The 12121-nt window shown below is 38.6% G+C and overlaps 1 protein-coding gene across 4 annotated transcripts in view; it reads right to left on the reverse strand.

Moving 5' to 3' along the window:
- Positions 1–336: 336 nt before the first annotated feature.
- ANXA11 (annexin A11) overlaps positions 337–12121 on the reverse strand; it is a 29251-nt gene continuing 17466 nt past the window's right edge. For 3 of the 4 annotated variants that reach the window (XM_085583405.1, XM_021526671.3, XM_085583403.1), the window contains 13 exons: positions 10995–11107; positions 9480–9854; positions 8844–8931; positions 8399–8493; positions 7864–7977; positions 7586–7676; positions 7393–7472; positions 7179–7235; positions 6182–6275; positions 5428–5523; positions 2786–2844; positions 2115–2237; positions 337–1084 (listed from right to left, as the gene is read on the reverse strand). In XM_085583405.1, the coding sequence (XP_085439531.1) occupies positions 1025–1084; positions 2115–2237; positions 2786–2844; positions 5428–5523; positions 6182–6275; positions 7179–7235; positions 7393–7472; positions 7586–7676; positions 7864–7977; positions 8399–8493; positions 8844–8931; positions 9480–9854; positions 10995–11107 (1445 nt within the window). In that variant the 3' untranslated portion in view covers positions 337–1024. Of the gene's footprint in view, positions 1085–2114; positions 2238–2785; positions 2845–3920; positions 3941–5427; positions 5524–6181; positions 6276–7178; positions 7236–7392; positions 7473–7585; positions 7677–7863; positions 7978–8398; positions 8494–8843; positions 8932–9479; positions 9855–10994; positions 11108–12121 lie in introns of all 4 variants that reach the window. The other variant, XR_014956278.1, reaches the window with a different exon arrangement.

Consider the following 12121-nt stretch of genomic DNA (forward strand, 5'->3'; position numbering starts at 1 on the left):
AGCTAGTTTGAAAACCTTTCCCCTGCTTTGTACTTTTTACCTTTACATGTTTTTATTTTGAGAACAACAAGCTGAAGAGATGTCATCTGTGCTAGCAGAGAATAAAAATTCAGAGTTCCAAGAGTAAGAGAAATTAAAAAATGCAAAATGAAAATACTGATCAATAACTACAGATTACATGTCTCATGTACAGACAATTGCTACCAACAGCACACAACTCCCTAACTCCTACCAAAACAACAATTTTTGAATAAGCCTGTGGAAGAGAACTTCTATGGAAAAACTAAGTTAAACAAACTGAGTCATCACTCACATGTCAATATGAACACCAAAAGGCACAGTCTGCAAAGTCTTAGCTTTAATCTCATAATCTCTTCTTACATATATATATATTTAAGGCACAATCCAGAACATTTAAACATTAATGACAGAATCTTTACTACTGTCAACATTACTCCTGCCTTGTGACACTCTGCCTTAGCAAGAATGAAATGTGGAACACATCTTCCTTGAAAAGAATCAAGGTAAAAAAAAACAGAACTTGACAAAACTTCTTTAAAGCAGTCTTAACTAGATAGAAAACCTCGAGGCTGCTACCTCCACATATCAGGAAGTGTGCTAGCCCAAAACCAATTCTGAATACAACAGATATAAAACTTGCACTAAAATGGCACTTAATGTTTATACAAAATAACACCTTAAAATCATACAACTGTGATCTTTGTTTCATTAAACAAACATTATTTCAACATGATATAAGCAGAAAAGAAATAATGACCATTCATGGATTGCTGAGGGTACTATACAGAATCCTGAGCAGATGGCACATTAAGCTTGGTATTTTGGGGGGCTTGGCATTTATTACCTACTACTTTTGAACTGAAGATATATGCAGTATTATCTTTTAAAATGCAATTGCCTTGTAAGAAACAGGTCATTACATATTTACTTATGGAGAAAAAAAGATGCTCTGCAGCAAGTACATGAAAAGAGCAGCTTTTTAAAGAAAAGCTCAATGCTCCATTTAGTCATTTCCACCACACAACTTGAGTAGGATTTTCCGGTAGTCTCCTGAAGTATCACCCTGAAAAGGAACACAGAAAAAGAAAAGTTGAAGAACAACCAAAAGAGGTGAAGCTACAGTTGAAAAACTAAGAACTTCCTTTCCAGGGACATTTTTGGCTCTACTTATTTACAGAAATAAGCAGCAGAGTTTATATATACCTAACTGTGTATGTGCACACCCATATTTACTGAAGCCAGTCCATTAAATAGATATGGCCTGTTCTGCTTCTGAATGATAAATTATAATGCCAGATCAAAAGAGGAACAGGGGGAAGAAGCAATGCAGAGCTTTTCCACCAATGTCTCACTGCTTTTTATTCATACACAGGTGGTCACAGGGCATGCAATTACTGTAGAGGAAACATTTGAATATGCTAAACTCCAGAATCTACAGGATTCTTTCCAAACACCACCAAGTTACATACCCCTCAGTGTCCACAGCAGAAGGAATAAACAGGAGCTTAACAGGTTTGGCCCCTCATTACAAGGTAAATAAAAGTGGCACCACTCACTCTCCTTCAGCTCTTACTACCCTACCAGTGGCCAGGCATCTTCCTGGCTGTTGGTACATATAGCTCTTAAGAGCAGTAGGAGGGTGGATCAACTGCTAAAGAATCTGAAGTTTAGTCTATTTGCAAAGTCCTGTACTTACAAGAGAAAGAGGAGGCAATCCTTTAGAATATTTTTAGAAGCTTTACCTTCTTCCAACACAGATGAAGTAGAGCACCACTGTTACTCAATTGGAGGACTGAGTGGTTCCCACAAGATAATATAAGGAGATTGGGATAGAGGGGTCTCAGAAACCCCTCTGGACCAATTTCCCTTTCCTTCCTTGCTTGTTAGCTCCTCCCCATCTCTAGTTCATCTAGCCCCCATGCAAACCCAAGCGATCTCCACCCTGTGACCCTCAGCCTCCATGCTCCTGGCAAATGCAGCAATCCAACACAGCCAGCTACATCAGTGCAGGTAACAGCTGTTCAGCACAAGGGGCAGTGCTCTGCCAGCATAAGGGGTGTCATGGCAGGGCAGGTCGTGTCTCCAAGGCTTACACTGATATCTGTGTAGAGGGATCTGCCATACATCCGCTTGTACTCTGCACGTATGTCCAGCAGGTCAACCTCGCTGCGCGATACCATGATCCGGATCAGCGTCCTGTCCTTGGTTCCTGCTCCCTGAAACAAACAAAGCAGCAGTGCAAAGTATTGGAAAGTGTATGGTACAGCACTAATGAAAAAATAAAATGCCTATTTACTAGAATAACCCCACTGACTTAATAAGCTTGAACAGAATTTAGCCTATCATGCTAAAATAAATTAAATGCAGTGGTAGGAAACTAATTTCTCTCTCTCAAAAAAAAAAGGGGGGATTTACAGACATACAGGGGGGTCAGAAAAATTTGGTAAGTTAAATGGCCTACTTATTTATTTCTGCTAGAATTCCCTACTTAAAAAGTATCCATTTCAATGAGTTTCAAGCATATTTGTGTTTTACCAAGTGAAGATTATTGTTTTATGCATGATTGTATGCATTGCTCTGTTAAACTGGATCAAATTAGCTAGATTTTTCCATCCTTTCATAATAATGACTGCATCATGACTGTTAGTCATCTGCCCACTGAAAAATGTAATCCCTTCAGCTGCACAGTTCCTTCCCAAGAGCTGTACAAGCATTTTAAAAAGCTCCACACTGTAAGTTTATGTAACTTGTCACAGACACCTACCTTCATTGCTTTATGTAACCTCTCTGCAAAAAAAGCTGGTGTGTTCTTGAGACATTTAACTGCAAAAAGGAACAGAGGAACAGTATTACAGAAGTAAGGCACTCCTCAATAAGAAGTCAATAATTTTTTGCGTTTATCCGACATAGCCACATGCTTGAATTTTACATAAACATACTCTTGATATAATGCAGCTTCTACTCCTTCCATGAGTCACTGAAATTATTTTTAATCCAAACAGTAGCTGCAATACAGTTAAAAAACCTACACTGCATGGCTCAAAGCAAACATTTCTGTCACTAGAAACCATCTCGTGTGAAGCAGCCATAATGAATCTTTGAATTCTAATGACCAGATTCTTGTTTATGAAGGGACAAGAGGGGATGAGGAGGGGGCAGAAGACTTGAAGGAGTACATAGGTAGCAGTGCTCCTGGCTTCTTAATTCTAAATTTTTAGGCCATGCATCTGCAAGGTGTGACAAATGCAAGTCCCGCCCTAGTTCAAATTAGGAAACCACCTATGATAGCAGAGAATCTTAGGTGGTTCCTTCTCGTTAAGGGTGAGTCATCACAACCCTTATTTTAAAGTCTTATTTTAGCCACAGAGTTCATCAGGACTCCTGAAAAATTTTAAACATGTTCATTTAGTAATGACAGGATGTTATACTTAATTAGCATAGTGCATCAGAAATCTGAAAGAGCAAAATCTAAGTCAAATTACTGTCATGTTAATCAGGATAATGAAAGAATCCTCCATCACTGATCAGAATTAAAATCTGTATCTTGATGCAACATTGTTACAAGTAAACAATCATGCAAACTGTGGCAAACTACAGAGGAAACAGACCACACTTGACATTTAATAGCACAGTAAGGTATCAAAATCAATCACACAGAATCTAAAGGTGTAAACCCAGACATGTTTTTCATAGCAACACACATTCTGTATAGGAGTAAGTAATTTTCTCAGTAGGAAAATGTAGATGAGAGATAGCAGTTCACCACAAAACTGTCAATGATATGTACAATACTATTCAAAAATGAATGACAAAATGAAATGCATGTTTCTGTATCACTCTATTTAGCCAACACAACACAACTGCATTCTAAGATGCTTAAAGATATTGTTGTAAGTTACCAGTTGTACAATCCCGAAAGCTTTAAAGAAAGCAAAATTAAATATTTTCAATTAGAAACCCCTTTTTTCTTGCAAGTAAGGTTCACAGAACAAATGATATTAATATAATTTACTGATATAGATAAGTATGTATATACATCTAAATAAAAAACCCCACAGAATCTATTTAATAAAGAGAGTTATTCAGTGGATATTAATGACAAGCCCTGCTCAAAAGGCTATTGACTTGTCTGCCAGCTAGTCTCAGTTTTGAATCTGGATCTGCATGGAGACCTGTCAAGTCACTATGAAGCTCCACAAAGTCAAATGCCTTCTAAATGCTGAACAGTTTCTTTACCAAGGCAATATTTTTCTACAAACAGAGACATATCTTTTCCATGAGTTTGGTTTTCTAACAATAGTTTTTGAGGTGACAAAGTTTGAATCCTGGAAAAGGTTTGCAAAAGAATCAGACACAATGAGCTAGATCCAGTTTGTGTCATTAAAAGATCAGGGCAATTAAAAGATCAGTACAATTAAAGTGAGGTCAAGCAGAATAAGAACAATAGTTACATAGTCACACATGCACAAGACAGGAGTGAAAAAATGAGGCTTTTAAAATTGCTTTTCATTTTGCCAAGATGTTGTTACAAACTTCAATGAAAAAAAATCTGTTGTGGTTGAACCAAGTATCCTCTCCTATCTCATTTCCAAGTGATGCAAAGTCCATTTTTCCTATTTTAGTAAGAGTTTTTGGGTTTGGTTACATTACTACCATATTCAAAACCAAAGAACAACACTTTTAAAGCTGGAGCTTCAGATACCACAGTATATTTACAGTAATAAACAGAGAAAAAAACTGAGATGTAAAGACAAAAGACAGGAAAGTGGGTCACAGTTATATCTATAATAAAGCATTTTAAATAAAACTACTGCACAGCAACTTGAGGCCTTGTCCCAACCTCATGGAAACAAATGACTGCTTCTGAAGAGACAACAGTAGACCTGAGGTAATAGTTTTCACTCCTCAGAAGTACTGGGAGCAATTAAAAACAAAGTTTAATAAAATTGTAGCCACAGCAAATGTGAGGAAAAAAATCCTTTGCAATGAAATTTAAAGTTTCTTTCTTCTAAATAGAGGTAGAAGTAACTAATTAGAGGGTTAATGCCTGTATTTTAATTAATGCTGGATTTCCAAAATTGTCCCAAATATTTCATTCTCACTGACCCAGGAGTTGGTAAAGTTCACTTCTTAAAAACAGTGTCAATTATAGTTAATAATCTCTCCCCATTTTAACATGTGAAATTTAAATTCTGCAGTTGCCTGAAATATAAAAGCTTCATCTATCATTTTGAGGTGAATTAAGTGCCCCACTTTACTTATCACAAATGACTTCACAGAAAGCCCAACATAAAAAGCAGAAGACTGGAATTACTACTAATAAGAACATCCTTAGCTGAAGTCAGAGGTTCCACCTGAAGCAGCTGCAGCAGAACAGCAGGAATGAACTTGCTAAGTAGCACATACCTACTGCCAGCATGCCCTTCTCCAGGTCTCCAGACATCTCCCGGCATATGCTGCTTTCGATGTCCCGGTTACACATCCTCTGGTACTCGCTGAAGACTGCAAATGGAAAAGAAAAATTTCAGCTCTGCAACAAGAGGTGGCACTGGAATGTGCTAGGTGGCTTCATTTCAGTGGCACTTCTCAGCTGGACACTACAGTGTACTCACACCAGTCTGAACATCTCAAGGATTAATGCTGTGTTATCAACCATGCTCCTTCTAGCCTGCCCAGATATGACCTTCTCATTAAAGGGCTACACCAAGAAAGCATGGCAATTTTTTTAGGAAAGCTTTGCGTCTCAATAAAGTCAAGAAGAAAATATTCAGGTTCTCATATACACCCCTTTCCTTCATGTAAGTACCTCGCACCCCAATAGCACAATGTGAAAGTTCTACGTAGTTACTAAAACACTTCCACGACAGACTGATGTAGCACCTTACATTAGTAAGTAACAAGGGCAGACACAAGTACACAAGACTGAATTCTAGTTTTTCAATTCTTTAATCAGAGGATCATTTGAACAAGTCTGACCTCTACCTCCTCTGATACCAAGAAAGGTGACTTGCTTTTCCTCAGCAGAATTCACCCTGCTTTTCATTGGTATTCTGTTGGGCTCATTTTACAGATGGAGGAAATTCAGGCACAGAGCAGTGCTGTACATTTTTATCATTACAGACAACAGAACCAAGTTACAGTTTACGTAGGACATCATTACCTGCTCTAAGGTGGGCCCTGCTTCTTGCACACAGAATGGCATTGAATTTGGATTCATCAGTTCCTAGACGGTTCTCTCCAGCTGCATACAACTCCTGAGCACAGAAGGGAATTCACACTTCATTACTCAGAAAAGTAGTCAAGCTGAACAGCCAAGTTACAGATTTGCTTCCTTGCTGCCTCTTCTCCTTTTATATTTCTTTCTTAGCCTATGTACTACTGCAAAACAGGTGCAAGCAATAAATAGCAACTAGTTCTAACCTTCCTACAATATGCTATGCTTACAGTCTTCCTAGCTTGCTGATGCGTAAGGGCTCCAACACAAGAGCTCCAGATTACTAAAGGAAGGGACATTGTTCAAGAGGTACCTGAAAATTGTTCTTCCTAACAGTCCTTACATCTAGCTTTTCTTCTGCAATTTTAGGTGTGTTCTGGGATGTTTTTGTGTTTTGGCTAAGGCACACTACGTACAAAGCTAATGACATCACTATTTAAATGACACTAGTATGGCTAAAACAATCCAGGGTTTTCCCTTTGCTTTGTAGTGAAATGGAACATACAGAAAAAGAAATGGGGCAAGAATTACAAAGTCCAAGTGCCTTATTTGCCGCAAAACTCCAGACTTCCTTGAACAACATGCAAAGGCTAATGCAGTTGTTGAATAGTTTAAAATGTAATCCACATATCACCTCCAATCTCTTTGGTCAATTTCCTTAGAAAGCAGCACAATCCAACACTTGGAAAAGCCAAAGACCTGACAGAACGAGAGGTAAAATATCCTACAGACTGTACTCCCAAGAGCTTTATCTCTGTATTGCACCTACATGGCTCTAATGCTCTGTCACAGCTTTTTATATCTCTTCCATCCACTCAAATAAAAGCACTGCATCAGAAGTTGTCACAAGGTGTCCAAAACTAACAGTAAGCAGAATCCACAGAGCCAAATTTCAGCATATTCAGTTGACTATACTTAGAAACAGTGAAGCATTTCTACTGACCTGTACATCTCTTTGGACAACAGACATGTCAACATTTGTACTTTCATCTCTGTTTCCCTGAAAGAATCAGAAGATCCAGAAGTGTTACTGGTGAGCTTTGATGGACTGCCTTTTTTTAAAATAAAAAAAAAAACAACCAAAACCAAACCAAACAAAATCCACACCACCTACAGACACACAACAAAGAAATTTCAAAATCCCAGCAGGCAAGTACCTGAGCAAGCGAAATTAAAAGCCTCTGGAAGTGCCCAGATGTGTCACTTTTTATTGCCTCCTCCAGAGTTTTCTTATATTCTGGAAAAGAGATGATCATGAATCCTCATACAATCCTGCTCATATCCTAAATTCTTACTATCAATCAGTGATTGAGTAAGAAAAGGAAAAAAATTTGATGCAACAGATCAAACCTGCTTTATAGACCCTGCTGAGTTCCTGAATATGCTCATTGCTGCGGGAAGCTAAGATTTCAATGAGACAATTTTCATCTGTGCCAACACCCTAAAACAAAGGAGAAACACTTCAGAATCTTGATTTCTACAACCTAGTACAAAATAAATGTAACAAAATTATATAGAAAGTCAAAGCAAGTAATCTCAAATAAATCCAAACTTTTAAATGGCAACCAAGTATTTTATCAGCTCAGCTATTTCCTCTATGCTATAAAATTTGTATCTCCTATACAAACCTTTATAGCTTCCTTGATTTCATAAGCATCAAACATGACAGGTGTCTTCATCATTGCCAAGATTGTCCTCTCAAAGTTACCCGAGAGCTCAGACTTGAGATCCTTGATCAAATCCTAATGAGAAGGAAAAACAAGGGAAAAATAAGACCAAACTGGAAAAAAGCAAGCACCAAAACCACACATTTACACACAAGCACCAGTAATGTATGTTCAAAGTAAAGCTATTCAACTTAACACTAAAACCAGCATAATGGTATGTGTACATATTATTAAGGTCCAATTAAATAGACTGCACAGATCCAAGAGTCAAAGGAACCACTTAGAATACAAACTGCTGTACATGTTTCATCTGCAATACTGCATGAATAAGTCAAGCATCAGTAAAAGTAGCTCTGGCTACTGGCTATTACTTAAGAACCATCTTCCCCTAATGCACCTTCCAATCTTTCTTTCCCAGCACTAAGTCTTCTGACTGCCACTGAAGGCAGATGTAGGCTCTCATTTCTTCTTCATTCTGTTCTCACTACATACTTACCTTTCCATAAGCTGTTTTGAAGGACAGGATTATCTGCTGCCGTTGCTTGTTTGAACGACTTCCAAGACAATCAATGATCGCCTGCTCATCGGTTCCTGTACGCACACACCAACACGACAGAATGAGCATCACTTCATGTGAGCATTCAGCTTTCTATTTCATCCTGTTCTAAACCCAGCAGAAGGACATTAATGCCTTGAATTCATCTACAGTATCTACTCTTGTGTTCAACTACAGAACTTTGAGCTCACAAACACACTAAGAATACAAAGAAAGCTTCAACCAAACTCATTATATTGTTTATGCCCACGTGAACTTCCAGTAGTACTTCTGATAACCAAGGAGTCAGTCCCACTCAGTACAGACATAGCAATAGAAAAATATCAGTGCTGAATGGAGATGCAATTCTACTTTTTACTGAAATGTAAATTATCAGACTGCTCACCGAATCCTTTCATGGCCTTCCTTAAGACTTCTGCATCCTTCAGAGGGTCGAAACCTGGTGCATCAGTAATTGTACCTCGGTTTCCGTGCTAAAATGAGATCAACAGTGTTAAACAACAGTAGTCTTAACAGCATATTAGTGTTAAATACTGAAATACTGTGGTTTACTACTTAAGAAAGAGGATCACTGTTATCAGTTTTCTTTTTGTGAGAAAAGTAAGAGAGAAAACTCAAACCAACCTGCCTCAAGCAATTTATTAACTTCTAGACACAAATTACAAGAAAATGCAAGATTAAGGTTTGCTGACATTAAATCTGCTCTCGAACTAATTAAGGTTTGATGTTACTGTATATACAACTGGCAATAATTGGTAAAGTTAGGAAAGGCAAGATTAATTAATTTGAATTTATATCAAACCTTTTTTTTGGATACCATGGTAAAACATAATTTGTTTCAAGACCGTATGAGCCTATAGTGCTTGCATTTGAAAAGGTTCCATCTCTCTCTTATTACTCAAACTTTGTTTCATAACTTTCTTTTCAATTTTGTGATAGGTTTACACTAATACACACAAAGAAAATTCAGAGAAACATATATACAGTCACACCTCAAAAGAAAAGCAGTGAATGCTCTTACTGTTACAGGAGTGACTGCAGGCCCTGTAGTTCCTGAGTAAGAGGGCATAGACGGGTTCACAGATGGACCTGCTGGATAATTTGGCATGGGCTGCTGCCCTGGGTAAGTTGTTGGAAGTCCTGGGTAGTTCATAGGCTGCTGCCCAGGAGGTGGTGTGGGCTGGCCTGGCACAGGGCCGCCTGCGTATCCTGGGTAAGGCGGCATTCCAGACGGGGGATTTCCTCCAGGTGGAGCGTACCCTCCATACGAGGGCTGTTGTCCTGGTGGGGGCTGCCCAAAGCCACCTGGAGGAACTGGTGGATAACCCCCAGGTGTGGAAGGATACATGCTTTGTGGTACATTTGTCCCTCCAAAAGTCCCTGCAAGGTTGGATGCCTGCAATGACAGCAATAAAACAAGAGACAGGAAGGAGCACCAACAGCTGAGTTTCAGTAACATACTTAATACAATACAACCTCCCTCCCCACCAACACAGACAGCTCTTTATCTGCAAAAGATAGCAAGCAGGATGGAAAAATCTGCCTAAAGCTTTACACCAAATAATCCTTTGCCCATGGCTGCCTTGTGTGATCACAAGGGTGCACCTGGGTGCAAGTACTTCAAGCAACCTTTGGCTGTTTTATGACATGTTAGTAGTTTACAACTAGAAGTCCCTGGACTACATTTGGAAAGACTTCTGCAGAAACTGAAATGAAGATATTCCACTCCACATCAAAATCTTATCACTGAAACCCCTCTTCCAGAGAGAAACCAGAAGCGATAACGGATAACTGTCAGAAACTAGCTGCTGTGGCTGCAGCCTCATGCATCCTAGAGAGCTTGTTCAATTTGCCTGCTGGCTGCTAAATCATTTCATTTATCCACTGCCTCAGAAAAATATCTATAATGCAAATATCTTCATACAAACTGCATTCGTTATGCAGCATAACAGATTTCTGAAGACTAAAGTTGTCAGAAGTGTCACTCACTTCTGCTCTATGAAAAAAAAAATCACATTGGAAACGTCTACATTTTCTTCAGTTAATGTAAAAGGTTTTTACTTCCATCTGTTAAACATCAGTGTTTGTAAGAGACTGTTGATCCCACATTCTTTTCAAGGATGAATCATTGATACCTCTAATTGTACAGCTTTTTTCCTTACTCTGACTGGTCAAAATCCAGGTAAATAGACAAAATCCAGACTGTGCTTGCCCATGTGAATATATGAACAGTGGATATTCTGTTAATTAAGTTCCCTATTCCTCTACACAGCAAATGCCAAGTTGTATTAGTCTTATGTCCATAACTTTTGAAGTTAGACTGTTAATAACATTTAACTAGTGCTCTGTTTTCCTAATATAAGAAATAGCTTGCAGTAACCATTTTCCTCAATAGGCAATATTGAATGCTCAATACCTAAACAGATTAGACATACAGGCACAGAATTCAAGTGATGAACCTCTCAGTGACAATTCCAGAAGCACAATTTTGCCCTTAAGGACATCACAGTGGAACATTAAATGAAAGCAAACTCACCATTGCAGACATGTGGCTGGGATTGAACTGGTTGGCATAGCCAGCCACATTTTCCAGACCAATTGGAGGTGGATTTGAAGGTGGATAGGCAGCACCACCCCAAGGACTGCTACCTGAAATCAAACACAGATGTGCTGAAACAAGAAACTATGCCTTTTAAAAGTTCTTACTGCTTAAATTTCTAACGTAATGTATTTTCAACACTACCAGGGAAATCTACTGAAGAGGTGCATGGTAGCAGTGCAATTATTAAAAAGAGAAGTCTCACTGGGTATTTCTAATAATGTTAGTTAACACTGAATCTGTAAGTTCTCACTTAAAACAACTCTAAACCTATTTGAAGGTTAACACTTAAGACTCTTAACACTGTATTTTGATTTGAGTGCACCTAAACTACAAAGTTGTCTGGGTAATCCAGTAGGAAGATATTATTAATTCTACTTACTTTGCTAATTTGAGAGGTGTCCACAGACATTTAGAGGCACCAAAGCCATAAAACCTGTCTGCACATAGCAGTATAGTCTTAAGGCAGAATACCCAGCTGAGAAACAGGCTTTATCCTCCTAGCTAGTTGGGCTTTTCACTGTACACTGCTTCCGCTTCCTGAGCTAACCTGCCTAACTCCACATTTCACCATACCTGCATGACTCCAGTCCTTTCTTTCTGCCTTACAACAACACTAACAACTGTAAAGTTCAGCTTGATAACCAAGGAGTGGATGAGTATTTAATCAGCTTTATGTTATTATTAACTGCTACCCTTTTTAACAGCCCCCTCCCTTTTGTATGCAACCACTTGCCTAAGAATAGTGAATTAAGGATAATTTCCTATTTCTTTGGGGGATATGGTTGTCAGCTGTTGAATGACTTCTCCCCATATTCACTTGACTCACTACCCACCTTGAAGACTCAGTATCAACCGGATGCTGATCCTTGTCATTTATTGGATTTGGTCAAGTTAAGACCATTTCTAATGCTCTGTGCTGTATTTGAGATTAATGAAACTGGACATTACTATATAAGCACATGGCAGAACACACATATTAGACATATCAGAATCCCCAACCCAGATAAAACTGGATTTAACAAGCAAGTACAGAAAGCTTTGGGGAGTCAAGGAAACCCTCC

The sequence above is a fragment of the Lonchura striata genome, chromosome 6, assembly GCF_050655825.1.
Source record: "Lonchura striata isolate lonStrDom1 chromosome 6, ASM5065582v1, whole genome shotgun sequence".
Lineage (NCBI taxonomy): Eukaryota > Metazoa > Chordata > Aves > Passeriformes > Estrildidae > Lonchura > Lonchura striata.